At 36.4% G+C, this 25,258-nt stretch overlaps 3 protein-coding genes and 1 pseudogene across 5 annotated transcripts; all 4 read right to left on the bottom strand.

The window, feature by feature from the left end:
• Positions 1–2,186: 2,186 nt before the first annotated feature.
• On the bottom strand, positions 2,187–6,954 carry LOC113777965. Its single transcript, XM_027323199.1, has 5 exons — positions 6,543–6,954; positions 5,490–5,568; positions 4,221–5,054; positions 3,306–3,557; positions 2,187–2,962 (listed from the first exon to the last, which is right to left on the bottom strand). The coding sequence occupies exons 1-5, from the start codon at positions 6,952–6,954 to the stop codon at positions 2,803–2,805; spliced, it is 1,737 nt and encodes a 578-aa protein (XP_027179000.1). The 3' UTR covers positions 2,187–2,802.
• Positions 6,955–7,683: 729 nt separating this feature from the next.
• LOC113777964 lies at positions 7,684–12,117 on the bottom strand (annotated as a pseudogene).
• Positions 12,118–15,918: 3,801 nt separating this feature from the next.
• Positions 15,919–17,088, bottom strand: LOC113778360 (bZIP transcription factor 11-like). Its single transcript, XM_027323748.1, has one exon. It carries the CDS (start codon positions 16,615–16,617, stop codon positions 16,129–16,131), a length of 489 nt encoding a protein of 162 aa, XP_027179549.1. The 5' UTR covers positions 16,618–17,088; the 3' UTR covers positions 15,919–16,128.
• A 1,976-nt stretch (positions 17,089–19,064) lies between these two features.
• On the bottom strand, positions 19,065–22,776 carry LOC113778817 (mitogen-activated protein kinase 7-like). Of its 3 annotated transcripts, none has more exons than XM_027324317.1 (4): positions 22,470–22,776; positions 22,247–22,383; positions 21,592–22,018; positions 19,065–20,205 (listed from the first exon to the last, which is right to left on the bottom strand). In XM_027324317.1, the coding sequence occupies exons 3-4, from the start codon at positions 22,012–22,014 to the stop codon at positions 19,501–19,503; spliced, it is 1,128 nt and encodes a 375-aa protein (XP_027180118.1). In that variant the 5' UTR covers positions 22,015–22,018; positions 22,247–22,383; positions 22,470–22,776; the 3' UTR covers positions 19,065–19,500. The 3 variants fall into 3 exon arrangements, with proteins under 3 accessions (XP_027180118.1, XP_027180119.1, XP_027180120.1); XM_027324318.1 differs by having other exon boundaries at positions 22,517–22,776; XM_027324319.1 differs by having other exon boundaries at positions 22,642–22,776.
• Positions 22,777–25,258: the final 2,482 nt, after the last annotated feature.

Genomic DNA, 25,258 nt, shown 5'->3' with positions numbered 1-25,258 from the left:
ACTATGTACGATCTTTAGCAACCTAGTCTAGGTAAAAAAAAATTTTTTTACATCCTACTAAAATATTAGAATCCAGCTGATTAATCAAATTAAAAAGAGTGGGATGGTATAAGCTTTCATCTATTCAGGGTGGGAAACGTTGTCCAACTCGATATGTCATAAACATTTACGGCAGGCAAATTTGATAAAAATATATATAAAGTTTTCTTTCTTAACTCCACTTCTTTCCTTCCCATATGTTGCTTATTTTATATTTATAGCAAGCATATAATACTTTTAACCCCACTTCTTTCCTTCCCGTATATTACTTGTCTTATAAAATATAGCTGTCTTTTGAATAGATATACTACTCTTATCCCTTGAATAGGTATAATTGATTTTGATCACTTCCATAACTCGTCACTAATAGATTTTTTAAATAGGCATAATTAACTTTAATCACATCACTAATTCATTGTAATAGATTTCTTGAATATCATAGGGCAAAAATTAAGGGAAAAAAAAGCAACAAATTAGGGTGAAAATCTCTATATAATATAACATGAAATTTCAAGACAAGCCAAGCTTTGATTGTATGTATTTGAACTCGATATTTTGATAAGTCAAGCCAAACTTTTTGTGAATATATATCTGAAATTTCAAACCAAATTCAATTAAATTCTTTCAAAAAATTATTAAACACAAGCCAAGTTCAATCATTCCTTTTAATCTTTAAATCCATCATGAATATACCTCTATCCGACTCGTTGAGAGACATTCGGAAAAAGCACGTGAGACAATCTATATACATTTCACTAATCAATTAGTCAATTAAAGATCAAAAGAAAGACACGAGTATAAAATTGTGAAATGATAGGCATTATGGTATTCTGATTCTTGGTAAATATACTGGTTTGCCAGCACTTCGTATTTATTAGCAAAAATTAAAAACATGATAACGTTTCAATAATAAAACTCCAAGTCCTACACTTATTAGAGTACCTAGATTCATTAGGATTGAGCAATACATAGTGGTTTGTCTGGGATCAGATACGTAATGGTGTGGCTCAATCTGAACAAAATATCAAATCATATGGATTATAGGTTAGGTTTACGGTTTTAGGAAGCTATTAATATGCAATGTGATGGTTGAGCAATGGGTTTCTCAAAAACAAAAAAAAAAAAAAAAAAAAAACCAAGACCTCTTTTCATTGTTAAAATAAAAAAAAAATTCTACTTTTTATTTCTAGAAAATTTAAGTAAAGTTTACTCATTTGGGGAAAAAGAATCGTGTCCAAAAAAACGTATAGAATTTGGAATCAAGTTCAAATAATTCAACCACTAATGTTGATTTTATTCCAAGAAACCGAAAATCTACTGTCATCACCCATTCAATTTCAAGGCCATGATCTTTAAAGCTTAAAATAATTGCTATGAGCCCATTCATGTAGCCACTTTCGGAAGGTGGATAAAGTTCAGTCGACACAACATCTTGCTAAAAGGATTTCTTGCATGAAATTTATTTCTGCGATTTTAATGCCTCCAGCTGATACTGCGACAATGCATTCTTCTCCACTCTTGTGACATTATATTCTTCTTTTTATACTTCGTGGCTTTTGACCTCTCAAAAGGTGGAAGCATAAAGTCCAATGGCAGATATATTTGACTTGTTAAAGCGTATGCAAATTCTATAAGCTTTGTCCAAAGAATCCATTAATTCAAGTTGTATTCTTCGTCTGTTACATAGGTGTCATTCACCTTTACGAAAGAATTAGTCATTCCTTCTGGATTAATACAAGAACTTCCTTTGTTTCTTCTGCAGTCAAAATGTAAGAATTTTAGTGGTCAATTCCATTAATAAAGTTCCTATCAATTTTTCAAGTAGTGAATAATTCAAAAGTCGCAGAAAAGCACGTTTAGTAGTGCACGCGTGTTTTTTTTTTTTTTTCCTTTTCAAGTGCGGTTATCATTAGTGTGTCTTCTCTTTTACTTTTCCTTGTAGTTCTTAAATTATGCATGATGATTTTTAGTTCTTCTCTTTTACTCTTATGTAGTGTCTTAAGTTTAGATTTATGGTTTCTCTTATGAAGTTTTTTAAAGCTTAAGATGGTTGGTTGTTTTTGTGGCTAGTTGTATGGCTTTATTGCAGTTGTAAATTTCAAGTAATCAGCAAACAGAGAAGGTTAATAGCCAAAATATTTGTTTGCATTCAAAATATCCGAGACAAAATGATTGCCACGAAATAATTTTCAAAGAACATATCACCAATTAGACAGCATAATTTACTTTTTGTCTTTTGGAATAATAGCTTTTTATTTTCCACCAAAGAACAAAGCAAACATATATACCAGTCCCACCAAAGATCAAAGGGAAATTCATTTATGCAGGGATTGCGTCTCGTCGTTGTTGACTCGATCACAGAATCCCATACCTCGTAAGTTGCGGGCTCCGCATACCATTGCAACCCCTAATTTTCCACCCTCTCTGTCGGGCAAGGGCACCAGTTACGCTTCAAATGCCTCTAATGGTAGGTGTTATAATCGTACTGGCACTGCCATGATGAACTGTAAGTTTCAATATCCTAGACGCTTCTTTTTCCTCTTGAAAGAGCGTGCATAGTCGGAGGGAGATTTTTAAACCTCTGGTCATGGAACAGAATGACAGCCAGATCAGCCCCCTAGTAATCTGGCAACTTGAAATTGCGTACAATTCTATAGAACTTGCAAGATTAAAAATCTGAGCCTTCTTTGGGATTTCAGATCCTCCTCGTGCAAACCGACCACAATAAGATTTTGTTGGAGATCAAAATCTCCCGTATCTTGTTTATCTTCTCATGGATGACAGGGACAGATTCTGCAGGGGAACTTGTGATGGAGGGTACATACTATTAGCCGACTTTAAATAGGAAATCAAGTTTCCTATTTGAGATGGCAACATGTACACTTCATCTGCTTGATTCTTGGTAATCCATTCTTCAAGCTTCCTGCACATGATTCAACCATGGCCAAATAAATTCTGGATAGAGTCAAAATCGGAAAAACAGATTGCTATTAAGCTGTGTTTAAGCAGTGACCATTACAGAATCTTTCTAGAGCCAATCCATAAAATCAATCATAGATGCATTTGCTCCTCAAAGAAGAAAGGCCCCTGGGAAAAGTATGATAACACATTCCAGCCACGTCGAAATTTAATCAGATGACTAATTATTGTACATTGAAGACCACTTCGCTATATTACCCTATTGACACTTACTCTGCTGTCAACTGGTGGACAAACAATGCCTTAATATATGCACGAAATAGATCAAATGCATTTGAATAACTGACCTAGACTCGTTTTCCTCATCATTGCAGCAGGCAGAAAATAGCACCTTGATGGTTGGATACATGCTTTTCCTTGAAGCTGATTCGGTGGAGTACAAACAACATCCACTGCAGCACCAAGAATCCGGGTTCAACAGAACAATTTGCAGCATAGGATATTTGGTTTGCATATCTCTCACAACAGTCCGGAATGATAATTCATCTTTTGCACTTTCCAGCAACTGAATTGCAAACATCCTCTCCAAGCTATAACATCTGCACAAAATTGAACTTTGCAAAATTCAGACCAAGAAAGATTTAATTAAAAATAATAAAGGACATTAGGAAAGGTTCCAACATACTGAAGAAGAGTAAATAGTTAATTAACCAACATCACTTGCATGCTTTATTCCCTTCATGATGCTGAACACATAATATAACAGGCGAAAGTATCCCAATATAATGTAACACCCAATTCTGCTGGCCAACTAACTAAAGTGAAAGAGCGCTGAAGATGTTTTAGTGTAAACTAACCAATTGGAGGAAGAGGCATAGTGACACTACCAATAGCCAGTGTTTAAAGCCATAGCAATATTTTCTTTTCTTATTTCCAATGAATGACTTCCTTCCTTTTTTGGGAAAAAAAAGGATAGAAGTCGTTTTCTTTGATGGATTTAGGATTTATTTCCTAAAATGTCAAACCCAAAAGAAATCAAAGTATCCACAGCATATCATCAGAGCCATACTAACAGACCCACTTACAAATAAACAACTTATGAAAGATGACTTTCTCCTTCTAAGACCTACTCTTATACATCTTATAAGAGCATTGGGTATGTGTCCTTCCACAATTGAAAAACAAATAAATGATCATAACTGTCACAAGCACAAAACTTACAACACTTCTTGTGATAGCAATCATAAATAGAAGTCTTTTACCTAAACGTATTACCGGAGCCACCAACAGGTAAAGTGGTTGAAATGTGGCATTTAAACAAGCGAATTCCACTGTCCAATGGACTACTATCACTGAAGCAAGGGTATGCTCCAAGTAGGGAAGAACATTGAGGACACAAGAATTCGACCCACCTAACATCTTTTGAAAGATTGGAGGATCTTGCCAGGAAACCATTCCAAAGAAAGCCATTAAGTAATACTTTCTGATGCTCTAGGAGTTCAATATCCCTTCCAGATTTTTCCTCTGAAGAGATTTCTAAACGATCAAGACTATGACATCCATTATCACAGTACCCAAGATCATGTTTCATAACTGCATGGAAGTCAGGACAAGTTGCCATGTTTTCTGCAGTCTGTAAGTGTGAAGACAGGCAAGATAAGTTACCACAATCACCAGCATTTCCAGTAGCTTCATGCCTCAGTTTCTCTTTGAGGTTTTCTTCCTCAGAACCAAGATGATGTTCCTTGCCATTGCTGACCTCCCTCCCAAAGTCATCATTCTCAGAGCAGACAGTTTGCCCATGTTTACTTGCATCATCTGAGGAAGCTTTGACCAAAATATCGTCAGTAGTCAATTTCAGATTAAACTCAACACTTTGGTTCCAATTAAATCCAGGAAATTCACATCCCACAAGATCGTCCTTGCACAAAATGACAGATTCTGTATCTAAGAGACAAACACCTGCTGCACATGTATAGGACTTTGCATAACTTCTAACCAGCTTCTCACTGATACCTCCAAATGAACAACAACAAGCCCCAAACCAATTGTCTGCTGCTTCTTGCCAATTGACTGATGGCATCTCCTTGAAACATCTATATAATTTGGAAAGTTCAGCCAAGAAAAGGACATCCTTTAATGCATAAAACAATTGTAATAAAATCTAAGAAAGAGTAAAATAAATTCCCAATGAACAAGGTAGGATTCCATCTATTTGTTCAGGAAAAGAAAGAACAAACTGAATGTAGGTTCTATAGGTCTTCCAAGCCAATGGTAAATCTAGCCGTCTACCGGGCCGTACCATGAAAGGAGGTGAGGTAACCCTTCCACAAGAAGAGTACAGGACTTAACTGGCAAAGAAGAGATTGCCAGTGATTCAGGGGAAAAAAGGGGAAGGAGGGGAGGGGGGGCAAAAATGTTCTAGAAATCATAAATGTCTCATACATGAAAATGCAATATTTATAGAAGAAAGAATCAGCACCCATGAGGATTTTGGTATTTCCTCCAAAAATGTTCGAAGTAGAATCTACCTGAGAGATCTTGTCAACTTAGCTGAGCAACTTCTGCAGTAAAAGTACACTTCCTCCAAAGCAGATAAATTCTTTAGATCTAAACGAACAACCATAATTACTAGGAATACACTTGGATTACAAATACCAAACGAAATTTTAAAAAAGGAAAAAATTAAATGGAAACAAAAAGATTCATCACAGATTGACAAGATACAATATTTGAGCTTCCAAAGATACCTCTTAGATGCCATGAAAGGAAAGACAGAAATATTAAGCTAAAACATGTTAGCTCGTCATCTTCAAAATGAAATAGACAAAGAAAAAGTGATACGGTGATTTAAACTTAAACACAACCATTTTTCCTTCACAAGAGAAACAAATATCAAATGTCACAAACTTTTTTCCACCCACCCGTGTGTACAATATCCTCAGCCTAATTCTAACTACAAATCGAATAACATTCTCCACTCTGTAGCTCCACCTAAATCAACTTGACAAGTATGACTGACAATTTAGCATGTGCATGATTACTACAACTTGCATAAAAATTAAATAAATAAATAAAACCAAAAGGTTGGGTCAGTGTTTGAATAAGTGCCCAAAAAAGAAAAGACTTCTAGACAAAAAGGAAAATTGTATAATCACGGGTTCCCAATCTGTACCCAACTTGCCCTTAAAACTTGAAAGCCAAGTGAACTCATGTTGCAGACACTAGAAGCACGAGCAATTCCATATTCTTTCTTCCAGATTGCAAAGGAAGGACAATGGTAAGCTAAAAGATATTTCAGCTCACACATCATTTAGTCAAGCAATTATTCATCGCAAAATGACCTGTTCAAAAGTAAATGTCACAGCTTTATGCGCAGTGAAGGTCAAATCATCCACCATCCATCTTGAAAGCAAAATACCAGCGACATTGCCACATTTGTTCCAAAAAAGAATAAAACATATTCACAAACAAATTTAAAACCAAATGACAACTGCTCCTAAACAGCAAATCATTCATAAGCGAATAGAAATATCAAAAAAGAATAAAAAGATTCCATCTTAAGTGATTGGTTATAAGCTCACCGGAATCGGTGGAAAGTGGCCGGTACTCATCAGACGAGGAATCAAATTCCGAAACAAGAGGATGATCAATGGGAAGAAGCAGAGCGAGTTTAACATGAATATGATCATCATAAGCTGTGAACTGAACCGGTGACTCCGGGTCGATTAAAACTCTAGGGAGCGGGACCCGAAATGAAGTGCAGGCTTCGGCTTCGGCTTCGGCTTCTGCTTGGTAGAATCTGACGAGGAGTGAAGACTGGTCCACTGATAAGTCGACCTCTAAGTTGGTGCATTGAGCTGATGGTTTGATGTGGGGGTTGAAGAGATATAATCGGACGGTTGGGATGTGAGATTGGGCCTCCCATGTGAAGCGCCAGTTGCTAGGGTTTTGGGAGGGGTGAAGGGGAAGCTCTGAGGATGGGGATGAGGACATTTTTGGGATTTAGAGGAAAAGTTCAGGGATTTGGCGGCAACTTAAGAGCTCTTATTGGGCCACCGCCCATCGGTGATATGCCCATTGGGCACGGAGTAGTTTGGGGCCAATACAAGAGGATCGTATCTTACATTCAACTAGGAGGCATAAACCGCGCTGTGCGCGGTGGAAAAAAGAAATGAACATGCCCAATTTGATAAAATGATTTATACTTAATCAAAAATGGATATGCTCTCAAAATAGTGAAAATATTTATATTAATATAATTTTTGAGCTTTTAATGCAGAAAATAGACCATATTTCAAATCTTCCTCATTCATATAAGAACTCAAATACTGATTCATATAACTCAAATATAGCGAAAGTACGAAAATCACAAAGGGATGGATACAAATATATACTAACAATATAAAAATCAATAATCATCCTGCGGTGGGACACTTTCTTAGCTTACATAAACTAACTAAAGATAAATTCTGAAGCTATAACAAAGCTAATATTTGTCCTTTTTATAATATCTATCCTTATACCACTTAATATTTGTCCTTTTTATAAAGTACAAATGTATACAAGCTAAGCTTCAGTTTTGGCGATCCCATTGTAATAAAGAACCAGTAAACCAGAAGCCACCGTTAGACACACATAATAGTGCTCTACAATGGTAGTGAAAAGGGAGAAAAATAGAAAAAAGTTCTGGGTACAAAAATCTGCCAAAAGCAGTCTCATTATCTACTCTTGTTCCTTGCTAACTTTAGCTGTGCTTTGCTCCGGGAAAGGTTGCATTCTCACATATGAGTTTCTAATCAACGTTTCCCCTTTCAGAGCAGCAACATAGCTGTCATTTGTGTCCTCTTTCCTCTGCAACTCCTCAAGGAATTCTCCCAGCCTCTCTTTATTCACTTCCACATTATCTAATTTGACAAGTACAAGCAAACAAAAGTTTGATCAGTAATCCTCACCCTAAGAATAAGTGATTTGAAAACAGTCGTGCAAACAGATGCATAATCCAACAAGAAATCCAAGGAAAATACCCAGTAGCAATTCAGCAAGTTTAAATACCTTAAGAACCATAAAATCCTAATAACACAGCATTTTCCTTTCTTCGGTAATTGAAATCAGCCAACAAAAAGTATCAGCAAACACTCTCATAGTTTTATGCTTAGAATAACTAACATTGTTAGGATGATCTTCACTTCACACACAGCTGAAATGTTGGTACATCTGTTTAAAGATGTACTTCACTTCATAGTTTTATACTTAGAATGTGTATATATACATATATATGGTTTCTGGTTTTTTCTTTTCTTTTTTTCAATTGAGCCCTTAACTTGGGAAGACTATGGAAAGAAAAAAAGGAAAACGCTGATATATCAGGATCGGTTCAGTATATTAGCAAGTAAAGCAATAAGTTCCACGTACATAAATAGACATCCAAGATTTTCTGACTTCTAATTTATTCATCTAATAATCATGACCCAGAATTGGTTTCTCTAATGAGAATTCTTAGAAACCAAAAAAAAAAAAAAGATCTTGTGATTAAAAGACTGCAATTAGAGCTAAGACATGACAACAAACTACCTGGATTTCCCGAGAGAATTAAAATCAATGTTCCTAATTAAATTTGATTATCATTTTCAATTTCATTCATTTCAAATGCATCCTAGAATTGGTTATACCTTCTTGATTGATTGGACAAGTCCATCAATATATATCTAGGAGCAGTACAGTTGATTCCAACAGCAACAACTCAGTCGCATAAATCAGCAATTGCAGCACAATCTGATATAGGATCCCCTTCCTCAAGAATCTCAGCATAGTCCTATATCAAGAAGCAATCAGGCAAAATAGACAGCAAATCATCTAAATTGCTCTAGCGTAAGAAATGTTTAAGGTACACTGAGATAGTCACAACTCAAAAACAATACCATAGCTTCCAATTTGTTTGGAATTGTCTCAAATGCAATCAGGTCAGCACCAGAGTCAGCAAGAACTTGAACTCATTCTTTTATGGAAATGCTTCAAAGTCTCTAGAGTCACTGCATCCCCATATATGCCACTGCAATGCATGAGAAGGTCACAAGTCCTCGAGAGGAAAAGTTTCTAGCACAAGTTCAAATATTTCAATTCAGTATTTGGGCACTGAAATACTACTCTGCTTCCAATGTAAGAAGAGAATTAAAAGATTCACCTATATTTAGAACCATCAGCAAGATACGCATTGGCTTCCAACAGAAACAGCAACAAGGAGTTGACGTTTAAAGCTTTTGGATCTCCAATAACATCCCAAGAACCTTTGCTGGCTCTATCATAATATATATCCCGTATCTCGCGGGCTATTTCAACACTTTTCCTGAGTAAAGCTTCACCATCTTCTCTTGATATCCCCTTAGTTGCAAATTCCTGAAGAGTAGCCTGTCTCCCAAAAAAGGCAAATCAAAAGTCCTCAACTTCATGATAAATACTTCCAATAATAATTAAACAATAGCCATAGGAAGGCTCGAAAAATTAAAAAATTAAAAAGACAGCCATATAACCTGATATGATGCAGATATTATGATATTACCACCAATTTTTAGGTAATCAAGGTGTACCTGTCACATGAAATAAACAATAAAGAATAAAACAAGAAAACCACATGGCCAAGCTCCTAATATTTAATTGTAGTTGAAAGAATAAGGCCGAATTCATACAACTTTTTAAGCTAGCTACTTTGGAACTCCTTAAAATTATCTGAATAGTTTCTTTGTCATCACTGGTAGCAATTCAGGGTTAGTAATAGACCACAGAGCCCAAAAAAAGAATTAAAACCACATAAGAAGCAAATTAAAAACTAACGTGTCTCTTAATCGTAGCCTTCAGTGCTATCATAACCTGAAATAATCCATTGTAGATAGACCTTTTGGTAAGGGAAAAATCGAAATAGAAGAAAGAATTAAAGAAATAGTGAGGGTTAGTAATAGACAACTGAGGCCAAAAAAAAAAAAAACATAAGAAGCAAATTAATAACTAACCTGTTTCTTAATTGTAGCCTTCAGTGCTATCACAACCTGAATTAATCCATTGTAGATTTTAACCAATATAGAAAACATTACAAAAAAAAGATTGATATTTTGCCCCTTAAGAAATCACCGCACAATTCTTCGTTGTGATATCTTAAGGTGAAGTAAATTTCTAATCTTCACAAGTAATATGTATTGGATTTTAACAATCTCATGGATTAATCAACACTTTTACCAAAATATGGTTTAACGTTAATCTATCAAACTTGTTGACATGGATTACACTTGTGGACCACAAAATACAAGCCAGCTAGCCAATAACATTACCTTTTTCACTGTTCACAAACTTAGCAAGGCTTCTGCAGATCGTGCACCCTCATACCTGAGAATAAAAATAAATTCATGAGGAATACAATTGTATGAACTCAAGCCATGTAAGTTGTATTTACATAGAGTCAACATCAGGACAAATATAATTTCAACAGAGCAAGGTAAAAAAACAAGCCTTTTTGAAAACTCCAATATTTCACATATACTCACTTTTTGGGTTCCAAAGAACCTTTTGCAAACCATTGGACGGTGGGGGTAAACAGAAACACCATATTCGCTGCAAAGGCTCTTATGCTCATTGCAGTCCACCAACAACAAATATAATTTGATAAAAGTTCAAAACTTAAATTTATTTTTGCTATAATTCACAGCTAAACCATTGATTAATCTTTTAAATATTGAAATTAAATCAGATGCAAAATAGAAGATTCACAACAGCGAAGAAAGTTAGACTGATATTGATGCCAACAAGCAACCAGAGAGCAATGGACCTCAAGTTCCACTTTCTCAAGATTTTAGTGATGGAAATCAAATAAAACATATCCAGTTTGCAAGGATGAAAAGAAAAATGTAAGCACTTTTTCAAAAATATGAACACGGACTCAGAGGTGCCATTAAATGTAGTTCAATGAACCAGAGAGAGAGATAGAGATAGAAGCAAGAACCAGAACAAAAGAGGAGAAGCACTTACAACTTGTCCAAGAGAACGCATCCTAAGGCCTCTTGTATGCATAAAATCAGTCAACGTTCGACCATCCACTGGTGAGAGTTCCAAAGAACCAAAATCAGCAACCTGTATTGCATAATGAAATGCCAGGGAAACTTAATTTGGTTGTTATGTTAAAAAAAAAAATTAAAACAGAACCAGAGAGAGGGAGAAGAAGATATTCCATTATTACCAGTTTAGGAAGAGCAATTTCATTGTAATACTTCTGTGATAAGCCAATCAGCTCTTGCATTGACTACCAATCGCAAGTAGCAGGTTAGTGCAAATCATGCAGTTTAGGGAATCTTTATATCAACTGCCAAAAATAAAATCTTGTACCTTGCGATGAAGCCCAGTCTCTGACTCTTTTAACCGAGTAAAAGCAGAATCAGACAAGAATGTCTTCAATGGCATCAGTCTCAACATGAGATTCTGTAGATAGTGACACTGATTTTTCAGCTTCCACACTCATGTCACCTGCAACAGGCTTCAAGTTTCCAGATTGACTTTTCATACTACCGGTGATCTCCAGGGGTTGACCTTGAATTCCAGAAATCGACATGGACGCTATTATAGCAGTGGCACGTCCTTGGGCGGTAACAAGCCCGTGGATGAGAAAAAAAAGCAGAAAATTGCACGTCAGGGACAAGGGACAAAAGAAATACGAACTTTAGCCAAAAAAAAGGGGGCAGAGCAGAGGCAACCTGAAGAGAAGATCCGACCTCACCGGAGAGGAAGAAGAAAGCTTAATACAACAAAGGAGGAGGAGACCGAAGTTTTTTCCAAACGAACGGCACAAGATCTGCAACCAACAGTGAAGATGGGACCTCCTTGGGCGGTAAGAAGGCTGTGGCTAAGCAAAAAAAGCAGAAAGCTGCACGTCAGTGGAGAAGGGACAAAGAAACACGAATTTTACAAACAAAAAAAAAAAGAACAGAGGCAACCTGAAGAGAAGACCCGACCTCACTGGAGAGGAAGAAGAAAGCACAAGATCTGTAACCAACAGTGAAGATGACACGTCCTTGGGCGGTAACAAGCCCGTGGATGAGAAAAAAAAAAGCAGAAAACTGCACGTCAGTGGACAAGGGACAAAAGAAATACGAACTTTAGCAAAAAAAAAAAAGAGGGGCAGAGCAGAGGCAACCTGAAGAGAAGATCTGACCTCACCGGAGATGAAGAAGAAAGCCTATTACAACAAAGGAGGAGGTCAACAAAATTTTGTACCAGTTTCCAGAGGATGCGGATAAGTGATAGAGCAACATTATCCCAAAAAAAAACCAAAAAAAGAAAGAAAGAGAATGTAGTGGGAGAGAGAATGCAGCGGGAAGAGAGCAAATGCAGCAGAAGAACAGAAAGACGGAAGCGCGGGCACATGGGACACTGGCAGGCGAGGCCAGATGGGAAAACTAACGCGCGATGCGCGAACAACATGATGATTCCAATCCACATGCCGGGCACGTGAGAGGACGACGAAAATTCTGGCGGCCACCGCCCATCGGTGATATGCCCATTGGGCACGGAGTAGTTTGGGGCCAATACAAGAGGATCGTATCTTACATTCAAGAAGTTGCCCGTCCAGTTTCCCTATTTTGTCAATAGAATATGAGCCTATTACGTGGTTGAAACGTGAAATTTCAATTAATTAAAAAAAAGAATTAACTTTTTATGCATTGACAATGTAGTAATTGTTTTACACTAGCAACTTTGGATGCATGCTACATGTGCATGATTTGAATTATTCATGTTATGCGATATGATTTAAATTTGTTAATGTAAAAAAATTATACACTGACAATGCATGAAAAAAAGCTATTCAAAAAAATTATAAATGTACTATTGACGAAAATATTTGCCTTCAATCCTCCCAAACAATTTATGCATGTAAATTTTGATGACTTGATGCACGTCTGTCCTGCTGCTTGCATTTGGTACTTAAACAATTAAACATTGAACATGCTAAGAGAGGAATTCTTCTTTTTTTTTTTAAGCCAACACAAGTTAATTCAATTGATAAGAACGGATCATTTTCTTACAAAAGAGCGTATCCTATGCTTATGGTGGTGACCAGAGTTAAACTCACCCAAACTTTATCTTAAAAAATAAAGGATATCTATGTTTGGATTGTGGTTTTTTGCAAAAAAAAATTATATTTTTCGAGAACACATTTTTCGTTCACTTTTTTACTGCACATACATCAAATCATTACGATACATTTTTCTACAAAAATTCCTATAAATAGCAATCCAAACATGAAGTGATCAAACTATAAAAATTGACTAAGCACCAATAACTTATTGAGTAGCCTTAAGATTTTTGCATTCTAAACTTAAGTTTTGATGTACTCAAAAAAAAAAAGGAAAAAAGAAAATGCTTAAACTTGATTTCTAATAGGGTGCATGCTTTTATACTTTTTCTTTTTGGTCAAAAGCATGTTTTTGTACTAAAGATAGATGAATATGTAATTTACAAATTCCCATACTCATGATCGAGAACCAATTCAATGAACATGCTACAATTCGGGCACACATGGTAAATTCAATCAGACGTGGTTGCTGTCTCGTGTCAATTACGGGTGTCGCGATTTTAATACCTTGATGCATATACAGATCGGAGGAGAAATCAAATAAAAATTATACTATTGATTAATAGTTTGATTGGTTGTAGAGTACTTTTTTTTTTTTGTCGACACAGGGATGTCTGGATCAATTCTTACGGGACCCGACTAATCCCCTACGATCCAGGAGAGGAAGTCCCACTCCACTCCACACCGACTATTGATTGGTTGTAGAGTACTTGTTTTGCTCTTTTGGTCTTTGGGTTGAACGGAAAGATTTAATATGATGGGAAAAACTGTTTGCCAGATTTCTGTAGGTGGAAGGAAATGGAGAAAATTCCACTCCTCATGCCAATTCTCCATGAATAATATAAAGCCATGGAGTTACAATAGTGAGCAGCCTAAGCAAGCCAATTTTTGGCGTCGGTTGGCTTAGTCGAAACCCATTAACTTCCCACTCAAGGACTCCACAGACAAACCAACTTTTGTTTTTCTTTCTTCTGATCAAATCATGTGGGCGTCCTCTCGAAAAGGGTTGGCCACATGGTACAGCAATGTCTGGTTGAAGTTTGAAAACTTGTCGACCTAACTCTTTTTTTAAAAAAAAAAAAAAAAAAAACAGGCTGCAAAATTAAACCACGTACGGCTATGCCAAAGTAAAACAACATGCAAATAATTTTTTCTTTCCGTGCATCTCTCCAACATACTTTTTCCCCCTGGTCCTAGTGCTGATGCACTAATCAATAGAAAACAAATCAAGAAGGTCCTGATGCTGAGCTGCTCATACTGCTGGCAAAGTTTGGTCAAGTCGATACCAGATTAACTCAACTGATGAAGCCCAACAGCTGGCAAAATCAATGCCAGTAATTTTGTACGTATATCATCATTTTATTCAATAGCCAGAGAAAAGGATTCGACTGGTTTAATATGAATCACATAGAGATCAAATGTCTGTGCAGAACAGATAGCGTGTAACTGCATTTTGTTCTGTAGAGTTGATCTAGCATTCTTTAGTTAGTAGACAAGCACCAGAAGCATCTCTGTTCAACCTTTTAAGACTTGAAAATTTATGAATCTCGTCCGTCTATTGTGAAATTGAGATTTTCATTGAATCTTGAAGAGTGGAATCCTACTTTCTACATAAAATTGTGACATCAGAACAACTCTTAAAAGGGTTCAATTCAATAGGTGGATATGCTCGATCTGGCATGCATGCAACAGTGAGTCTGAGTCTAATGGGGGTTTCTTTAATTTGGGCTAGAAAGTGATTTTGCTGATTCGGTGCGCCTTGCAGTTCATTTATTTGTTCTTTCAAAGACAGGTGAAAACAACATGGAACTGATAAGAATAACAGAGACGTCGGATTGCGACCTCAACGTGTTTCTTCTCTTTCACTACTAATAATTCTACTCTTTAAGTTCTTTAATCAAGAAACTTCTGATCGATTTCTTTTTAAGTTCTGTTTGTGTTGTGTGTTGTGGGGGGGGGGGGGGGGCGCTCAATAATTTTCTCAAGGAATCTTAGATTGATTTGAGTCCTGTGGAACGGAGAACGGATTAAAGAATGAATAAGCATCCGACCGAGGCGGTTTGTATTCATCTCTGTTTAAGTTATTTCGTGTAAAAGAGATGACATTATTATTGATTTGTTAACCTCTTTTTATATTTTAGTTATTTTTCAAAACATTAACGAAAACTCATAGATTTTGTCCTTAGCCTTGAGGTCATGGCTTAACTAAAATATTAACAATTAGAGGCAGAGCATTATGCGAGTCTTGTATTAACTTTCCACGCATAATGCGATTATGATGTCTTCCTTTCAACATTGTATAATACTAATAATTCTACTTGTTAGGTCAAATGCATCTGTCGGTTTGTGATTACCAAACAATACAAGATGATGTCATCATTTGAGGTAGTATTTTTTTTAAACAAATCTTTTCTGCCCCGGCCAAACAGCCCATATATGTATAGTTCATGAATGGAAATATATGTTGGTCCGCCCACTAATTCTGCCAGTAGTTTATTGGTACATCAGTTTGTCCACTAATCTTAATCCTTACCTAAAGTGGTAGTTGAATGTGTAGATAAAACATATGTCATCATCAAATAATTAAAATTTTCTCATTGGCGTCCTCAGCAACACAAATCGCCTTTGACATATACTCCTTTTATTTTAGCTTCCAATATATATACACCTTTTTTTTGCTGCTAAAGTACTAATTGTAAATTCTCCACATCGCACTCAGTGAACAATTTCTGTGAACCATATATGAAAGGATTAAAAGATGGGAGTACAAATTATATTATGAGTACGAACCTTGCATCATTCTTGAAGATGTACACCGAAAACAACGTAATTAGGTAATGAACTAATCCACTCAATAATGGACTTTGAATTTTGTTCTAATATTTAGAAAATTACTTGCATTCGCAATGGCAGTACATCAACCATAATATACATAATCGTTTCAATTACAAACCAAGGACAACATTCTAGTTCAATTTCACTAAGCACCCAGAAGTCTACAACCCCGATCATCAGCAAGCCAAACACCGAAGCAATGGATCACTTCTCCGAAGGAATCAGTACATGAGAACATCTGGAGAAGCCATGATGGGCTGATTTACACTGAGTAAATTCCAGGGGTTGAAGAAATCATGATCAAAAGCACTCATCATCTGATAATCAAAAGCAGAGTCCTGTGTTTCAAGAACTGGTGAATTCGTTGTAGCATTCAAGCAGTTAATGATATCATTGAGGGACTCTAGCCTGTGGCTGAGTTCAGCCAGCTGAGCTCTTAGGACAGAATTTTCAGATTCAATGTTCAGATAAAGCTGATTTGTAAGGTTGATATTGGTGAGAATTTGATTATTCTCGTTCTTCACTTGATTCACCTGGGCCATCATATCATCCAAGTGCTTCTGTTTCTTCATCCTTGATCGCCTAGCAGATTCCCGGTTGGATATCATTCTTTTGCGTTTTCTTAGGTCCATAATTTGTTGGGGATCTTCATCGGACCCCGAATTCTGAATCTGGCTTGGCCCTGATGAATTTCCGCTGGTACAAGACATGGCGCAAAATATATGCCAAAAAGTACAAAATCTCTTGCAAAATACTACTCTGCAGTCTTTTAGATAAGCAAATAATAAAGGGTAGGAGTATTATATGGATAATGAACTTACGACAAAGAAGTCTTTTGGTCAATGAAAATAATGTAAATATGATGGTTTTATGAGTTCATGAGAAAACATAGAACCAGTAGAGGAATACAACAGAGAAAGATTGCATCAAGTGGGTACGGCGGAGGGTGGAGCTGATTGTGAAACCGGAGAGGAGGACTTCGCTGAGTACAGGAGACATGAATGTCAAAGGTTAGAGAATAAACGCCTGTTGCCGCATGAATGTTCGGGTAGAGGATCAAGGGGAAAAAGAAATATTCGGGCTTTGTGGAAGCTGGGAGTTTCAGAACCTGGAGGAACAGAAAATTAGGGAGAGGCAGAGGCCGAACCTCACAAAGCTAAATGCAAAAAGAAATGAGGAAGGAAGGGAGGTGGAGGGAGGGAGGAAGGAAGGAGAATTTGGCTGTGGAATTTATACACATTTTTAGGCCCATTGAGAAGCATAAAGTGACGGCTCAGAGGCCAGCTGGCCATCCTCACTATGATTTAAACTACCAATTTAGTACTATTACTTCTGAATTAGAGAAATCAGCCATCAATCACTACTTTTTACCTGAAAAAGTGAAGACAAAAGCAAATTGCGCTACTCATACCGACTTAATTAGAATTGGCAATCACTTACTAGTCTTCCCTCTCTTCAAATATACTTTTATCGTGGAGTAGTATCTAAATTCCACAATACAGAAAAAAACAAAAATTATTTTTTTTTCTTTTTTTGGGATGGTGCCAATAGAAAATGTATCAAGAAACTTTTGTTTGGTTTTTAGCAGTTGAAATAGTGAGAGAATAGTTGACACATGATAGGTAGACTGATCCGTTTGGAAGGAAAAATTTGCTATTTTTTTTTTCCGCACGTTGTTTGGTGGCTAAAGCTTCAATTGTATCAAATGGGTGGATATTTGGATAAGGGGCGGCGGCGCTGGAGCCTATCCCGTGCAGCTTGAACAGGGAAATCGCAGAAAATGGGAACCTTCGCTCTGACTTGGCCTCTATTAGCAACTGTCAATCAACTTCAAAGCTGGCTCGGCCATTTTTCCTCGTTCATCTTTTTTGACTTTTGACTTAACTTCCAGGGGTTAAAGCCTAAAGGGATTCTCCATCCCGTGGAACGCGATATACATTATCCATGCACGAGGTTTAATTACTTTTGACCGCATTTAAGAATGTTGTAGTACGTAAATGTTTTACGTCTGATAAATAAAATATATATTATTCATCAAAGTCATGTTTAAGAAGCTAAGCAATATTAATATTATTGTTTAACGTTTTTTAAATTTACTTTTTCTCTTGCTTTCTCCTAACACGCATTACGCATAGGAGACAACAGAGTAAGAAAACCAATCTTCACTTCTTGATTAAAGAAAAAGAAAAACAAAAAAGTTGTTTAAAAAAAAAAAAAGCAACTAGTGGAAAATTGAGCTGACATGGGCAAAGTTGAAGTGGCTGTATCATGCATCCATGGTTTTAGGTAAAACATCTTTATTCAATCCTGCGACACTTGAACACTAGGAGCGGGGCAAAAGCAACGGGTATGTTTAGATAAAAGATAATTTGAAAAAAAAAATTATTTAGATTAACAACGTAGTATTTTTTATGATATAATATATATATATATATAAGATAAAAAAAATTTATCTGAAATATATTTTAACGCGTGTCTTTAAAAAAATACGACACAAGTTGAATAATATTTGGAAGAAAAAAATCTAGTTTATCTAAACAGACCCATTATGAGTCCCAAATGACAACGTGGAAACAATTAGCGGAGGCTTCCGGCAAAACGTGTTTCTAGACTCTCTAATTTCTTCTCGTGCGTGCCGGACAACCGTACATTATGGGCCCCTGATTTGTACGTTTGAGGAAAGAAGATAGAAACTTCATTCACCTTCATGGATGGATGGCTTGCCAACTTTTAGTTCAGCTATATGTAATATATGTGTGTGTGTGTGTGTTGTATATTTTCTTGATTGGGCTTTTGGAGAAAGATACAAGCTTGTGTTCATTGACTATTCCACACCGAGCAAATAAGAGAAGAGCTTGATCAATTTATAGCTTTGCATAATGATAAGATACTTCCCTGCAAATTGTTGTATCTTTTTAAAATTTGTGATTTCCCTGTCAGACTCGATTGATGCATCTCTTTCGTTGTGTCAGACTGTAGTGGAGATCCACTAGTTTGAGTTAATACTGACGTATTCTGCCTCCTTTTATAGCTGCTGCTGCTTTATGCTTCGATAATCATAATATTCCCTCAAAGATGCCCACCACTTGTGATTATTAATGGGGAGGGAGGGGGAAAAAAGCCGACTCTTAAGATTATTAATGGACTAATTTTGAGATAAGACCGTTTCTCCATCAAAGGAATGATGTGTGAAGCTACTGCTCTTATAGGTTCTGATATGCTGCTACTTCTGCAGTGATCTCAAACTAAAAGAACGCATAGAACAAAAATTTCTGGACTAATCAAAAATATTCAGAGCTTAGAGGAGCAAGGGTTGGCCCAAGAGTCGAGCGATTGAAGTCACCACTCTCCAGGCAAATTGCTAGGTTTCAACTGCTATATCACCGCCACTGCACTGTCCCTTTTCCCCTTCGGGCTTAAATAATAAATTGATGCAATCAAAAAGAAGTATCCAAGGCTTGGTACAGAACAAGTATGATTCTAAAACAATACTTGTGTACTAATAATGTATTGGTACTTTTTGTTCTTTCTTTCCTTCCCCACAACTTTTATGCTTTTTCCAAAGGTCTAGTGCCAAAGAAATGCTTCTCAAATTAAAAATTTATCACCGTGTTCGTGTTCGTGTAAGTAACTTGTGGCGGATGGTAAGGAAGGATCTCTCTCAACATCGTCTCGCGGATCATTGTTTCGCTCATGTTCTCATCAACATCAAGACTGAGAGGAAACTGAGCAGGAGGGTTGCGACTTGGATCATAGAGACCTGACAAATATGGATGATAAAGAGCTTCTGTCACTGTGATTCTCCTCGATGGATCAAAAACTAGCATCCGCTGTAACAAATCTATGGCCAAAGGATCAGCATGGGGGTAGAGAGAAGCAAAGTTAACCCCTCTTGAATAAGGAAGTGACATTATGAATTTTTTAGCCCTCAGATTATCAATGAATGCAAGATTGGCTTCAGTTTGGCTGCCAAGGACATCAATGATAAGTTTAAGCTGATTGAGGCACTCTGTTCCTGGGAATATTGGTTTCCTGCCAAGGATTTCAGCAAAGATGCACCCTACAGACCAGACGTCAATAGAGGTCCCGTAATTGTCACAGCAAAGAAGCAACTCTGGCGCACGATACCACCTTGTGACTACATATTCAGTCATGAATTGTCCACTGTCATTGCCAGTTCTTGCTAATCCAAAGTCACATATCTTGAGTGCACAATTAGCATTAACGAGGAGATTTCCTGGTTTCAAGTCCCGATGAAGGACATTTGCCGAGTGAAGATATTGTAAACCACAAAGAAGCTGCACATTGCAATTCAGTGATGAGGGAAAAACAGGAGCAGAGAATCAGACCAGCAAAAAAATTAAGGAGAATAACTCAAGAGCTTTTGATGCATCATATTTTCTAATACCTAACATTTTGAATTGAAGATCACGTGAGAGCGTGGCTACAGCCATGAATGCGACCGTTCAAGAATCACAAGAACAGTAATCTTGCAACGTATCAGCATTTAAAGAAAAGAAGGTTAAATGAAACAATTGATAATAATCTTCAACAGGAAAAGATTTTCTGTTTGCATATGTCGTGAAAGCTCAGAAAGGTTATTAAAATTAGATTGAAAATAAAACATAAACCCTGAAAGTCCAACTAAAGAAAGGCTCATGCCTTGTCTTGAATTCCATCATGATAAGCATGATGTAAGAAAGCAACAAATAAACCTTTTCTTTGCACCATTCACCCAATCTAAATTTGAGATATAGTCCACGGGAAAACATTTTGAAAAGACAAAGCATGCAACTTGACAGGAAATGCAGGCACAAGATATAAAATTGAAGCTTTTCTCAAGTGTAATTGAAACCATAGTTCTTCACTCAGAAGAGGATCAATGCCTCTACAACCTTTTCTGCTGGATTTACAAAATAACTGCTACGTATGCTACTTGTATTTATACTTATCTACTTATCTCTTTGATGCTTTAGAAAAAGAGAAGATGATTATGAGCATAAAGTCCCGAATACATGGTCCTCTGGATACAGTGAACTCATAAGCCTTGAAATTAGTTCCAATGTCCTCAGACACAATGAAGTTTTATATATCACAACTGGCACACCAGGCATAGTAGCAAAGTTCACCATCAGGGGAAACCTTAAAACTACGAACTAGCTCTAATGTACTAATTACATTTTCTAAGTCAAATACCAATTTTAAAACATAGGTCTTTCCCAAAAGCTTTCAAGCTATACGAGTACTCTAAGGTTAATCATCAGGAAAGCTATCAAAATATGTTATGCTAGATATGGAATTCATTCAGTTTATTCAGAACTTGAAATGAGAGACCCCCAAATTTCAGAAATGAAAGTAAGTGTAGGAGAGATAAACAAGAAAAAAAGCAGAAAAGTTTCAAATAGAAGTTCATATCAAAATTAAGACACAAAAAGGCTGTTGATCACCGCATCTATAGTAGCTAATGTGGTTCTATCCTTCTTTTAACAGAGAGAAAATTGTGACTAAGAAAAAAAAAAAACAGAGAGAAAATTGTGACTAAGACCTCTTCCATTAGGATGAGAACAGCAGTTAGTACTCATACAAGCAAATTGTAATCCATAACTTTCTCAAATAACAAAACTCATGGAACTAAAAAGGATAAACTTAATCTAGTGTACTTAAAGCTCAAAATGAATCAGCACCTGGAAAATAAAAAACTTGCAATGATCATTTGATAACGGCTGAGATGACTTTATAATATGATGAAGATCAGTATCCATCAATTCGTACACCAAGTACACATCCTTGAAGCTACTCCTGTGCATAGGCATCATGACATCCTTCAAGGCAATCACATTCTCATGCTTAAGATGCCGCAGAAGCTTCAACTCCCTGAGAGTCCTCAATGCATCAATCCTATTCCCAAACACATTTTGTATCTTTTTGATTGCCACTTTCTCACGAGTCTCCATATCAATTGAAGAACAAACAACCCCATATGCCCCTCTTCCTATGGGTTTGATTGGAACATATTTTGTATCGATCTCAAACAAAGTTTGCCCCATTGTGTAGTAATGCTTTCCTCTTTGTCTAATCTCATTGGCTGGCTCCATTACAGTTCCCATTTCACTGTTATTTTTCATCCCACAATTTTAGAAAAAAAAAAAATCATCACTCAGAATTCACCAATTGATCGAAGAAAAAATTATTCCGTTTGCAGAATAGAAAGCTACTGATTACCAAAAAGCTAAAACCCACTGTTGAAGCAATGCGTAACAGGAATTGAACAGCCAAATTACTATTCTCAAACGTGAAGTGGAACTTAAAAAATGGAAGTATGAAAAGATTGATACTTACATTTCGGCGGTTCAATCTTCTTGGGCCCTCTATTAATCTTCAAGAAATGAATAATTTAATTTGAGAATTTCCCCTTTTCTTTCCCTTCAATCTTCGACAAATTCACTGCAACTTTTTCAACTTTGGCCATCAAAAACCTGTTTATGAGAAGAAGTAAAGCCGAAGTTAGATAAAGTTTTGATCTATATACAAATTCCTGCAGAACTCAAAGTGAAAAATATACATTCAAAACCAGTAAATTCCAGCTCGTAAAAATATCCGGTGCCTTACCAGCTTGAAATTGATGAGAAGGATACAGAGTCAGAGACAGATATATACAAAGAGGAATGGACAAAAATGGGCATTTCTAAGATGAGGAGAGTAGATTGGAAAAGTAAAAATGATTAGGATTATACCCACAAAGATGTGAAATCTTATCCCAAATTGAACGAGTAATTTTGTTCGGATGCATGAATTTTTCAACTATATTACTGAATCAGGCAAAATCAATTTAGTTGATAAATAAATGGGGACGGCCCTTTAGTTGTTGTTACCGCTCAATTATGGTTTATTCTCGGCTTCAAAAGCCAGTTAAGCCAAGCTTGAAGTATAAAATATGACTCGGAGCTTCGTAGTTTTTTTTTTTTTTTTTTTTTTGGCCTCCGCGAGGGGAATGCCGGCAGTAGAAGTAGAAGGCCTAATTTAATTGAGCACCTCACGATGTCCAGTTATGTCAGCTGGAATCAGTTGAGATTATTGTTTTCAAGACATTGATGCATGTCAAAAGCTTGTGAAAATCACATTTAATTTCCTCACTAAAAATTTTTGTTGCTCCGCCTTATAATTTAGTGTCAAAATATCAAGATTGTATTTTTAAAATTAAAATAATCAAGCCCTGTATATCATTTTGCAGGATTTTATTATGTACTTTGTTTACTATGTATATTTGCCTTCATTAGTGAGGAAATGTACGTGTTGGCAAGGAGGAAAAAAAAGGCTTATAATAGGTTTAGAATTTCTTCAGAAATTTGTGCCCCCACTGAATTGTGAAATAATTAAGATCATGGTTGTTATAATAATTTGATGAATAATAAATAAATAAATAGAACTACTTAAACTTAAAGTTTTAAGGGCTCATTTAGAGTTGTGGTTTTTTTGCTAACAAGAGCAATTTTTAACGCGTTTAGCGAGCATCATTCTTTTAATTTAGGAATAGAGATTAAAATTGCATATTATCAAGTAGAGAAAATACTTATACAAGTATGTATCCAAATAATATGATTAAGCATTTAATAAATACTTCGATGAGAGCTCTACTAATTAAGTATTTTTTGATAAGTCGTTGCAATTACATATATATCTTAAGTTATAAATTGACCCACCACGTTTCTACTTATTATTCGAGTACCCTTACTAAGGTTTATTTCTTTTGAAGTATTACACGAACTTTTATTGCTAATTTTTGCCTTCACCTAGAAAATATTTATAACTCCGTCGTGGAACTTGAAATTATCCAAATTGTGTCTAGAAAAAAGGTAGGAATATGATTGCTTATTTTCTTTTTTGGTCAAAGTAGTTAGGGTTCAATTTCTATATTGCTTATAGTGCTTAGGTATTATAAGAGCGAGGAGCCGAGCCGAGCCGTGCGGCTAAGTTGGAAGTTGGATGTTCAATAAAGAGTTTGGTTTCTTAAGGGATATGTCTTTGATGAGATTCGATGATGATAGACGGATAGAGTGGGGGATTGGTGGTGGGCTGGTGGCCTGTTGGGTTTCCTTTAGTTTGTTTAACTAACTTTTGAGTAGAATTATACCATACTACACTATAATACTCGACAACGTGCATGTTTGAAACTCAGAAGTCTTTGGTCGTCTCATCGTCTGGAAGTGGAAGGGACATTTTCAGTTGACGGCTCCTTAAGCAAGCGGCGACCCGCTGTCCACGTGGAAAGTATCGGGGAATTGGCTGGCTAGTGAAAAGTGCAGCCAGCGTCGCGGATGCCAGTGGAATTCTAGATTAAAATCAACCATGGCTCCAGCGTTACGACTAGCGTTGGGCCAAAACCACCTGCCTTTGGACTGGTGGTCACCAGCATTGCATTAAATCTTGGTAGGGTGGAAGACAAGGGTTCATTAAATCTTGTCTCCCATCAATTCGCTACATTAAAAAGTGGCTGTGACGCCCCGAAAGTATGAGTGTGAGAACCCGTACTTTTCCCATTTTCTAGGATTTTATTTATTTAATGGCTTGTTTTCTGCATTTTCTGGCTTAGGAAAATTTTCTTGGTGGATTTTATGAGTAATTATAGTTTTTAAATGATTTTTCTAGCATTGGGTAGTTTTTGAAAAATTACGGATATATTATGGACGTGGACCCCACTAGTGCGAAAAGTTCGGAAAAATTCGGCCAATAAGGTTAAGTTCCGGATACTGAGTGAAATTTATCGGGTGTTAAGTGATAAGTAGAGGAGGTGAAGTGATTGATGTGAGAGGAAAAGAAAGGGATATGAATGCATTGAATGGAGTGACAAGTGTCACTATATCATTGGTTGGACTTTGTTGGATACTATTCACCTTTTGACTTTTTTACCATTGAGTTAAATATCTCAAAAAAATCAATAAAATTTACTCTTTTCTTCTCCTCCATGGCCGGCTCTCTCTTGAGCAAAGAAGAAAGAAACTCTTCACCATTTTAGCTTCCATTTAGCTCAATCTTCCAAAAACAATTGCCTAAACTAGTTTCTACTCCATAAAATCCCTCCATTAGGTGCTAGTAAGTTGTTTGGTGAAGTTTTTAAGGAAGCTAAGGTGTTCTACTACTCCCTCTCTCTTGTTTATTTGGTAAGTGGTGATTGAATATCCTCCTACACTTAATGATGTTTAATTTGTGCCTAGTGGTGGCTAAAGTGTTGAAATTTGTGATTTATTTCTTGGTTTGAGATGAATTGGTGAAGTTTTCAATTTATTGAGGAATTTTCTGGTTTAATATGAATGTGATGTTGTGGATATCTTTGATGATGGGAATTGATGGTTA

The sequence above is a fragment of the Coffea eugenioides genome, chromosome 7, assembly GCF_003713205.1.
Source record: "Coffea eugenioides isolate CCC68of chromosome 7, Ceug_1.0, whole genome shotgun sequence".
NCBI lineage: Eukaryota > Viridiplantae > Streptophyta > Magnoliopsida > Gentianales > Rubiaceae > Coffea > Coffea eugenioides.
This window is presented reverse-complemented; position numbering and strand designations above follow the sequence as displayed.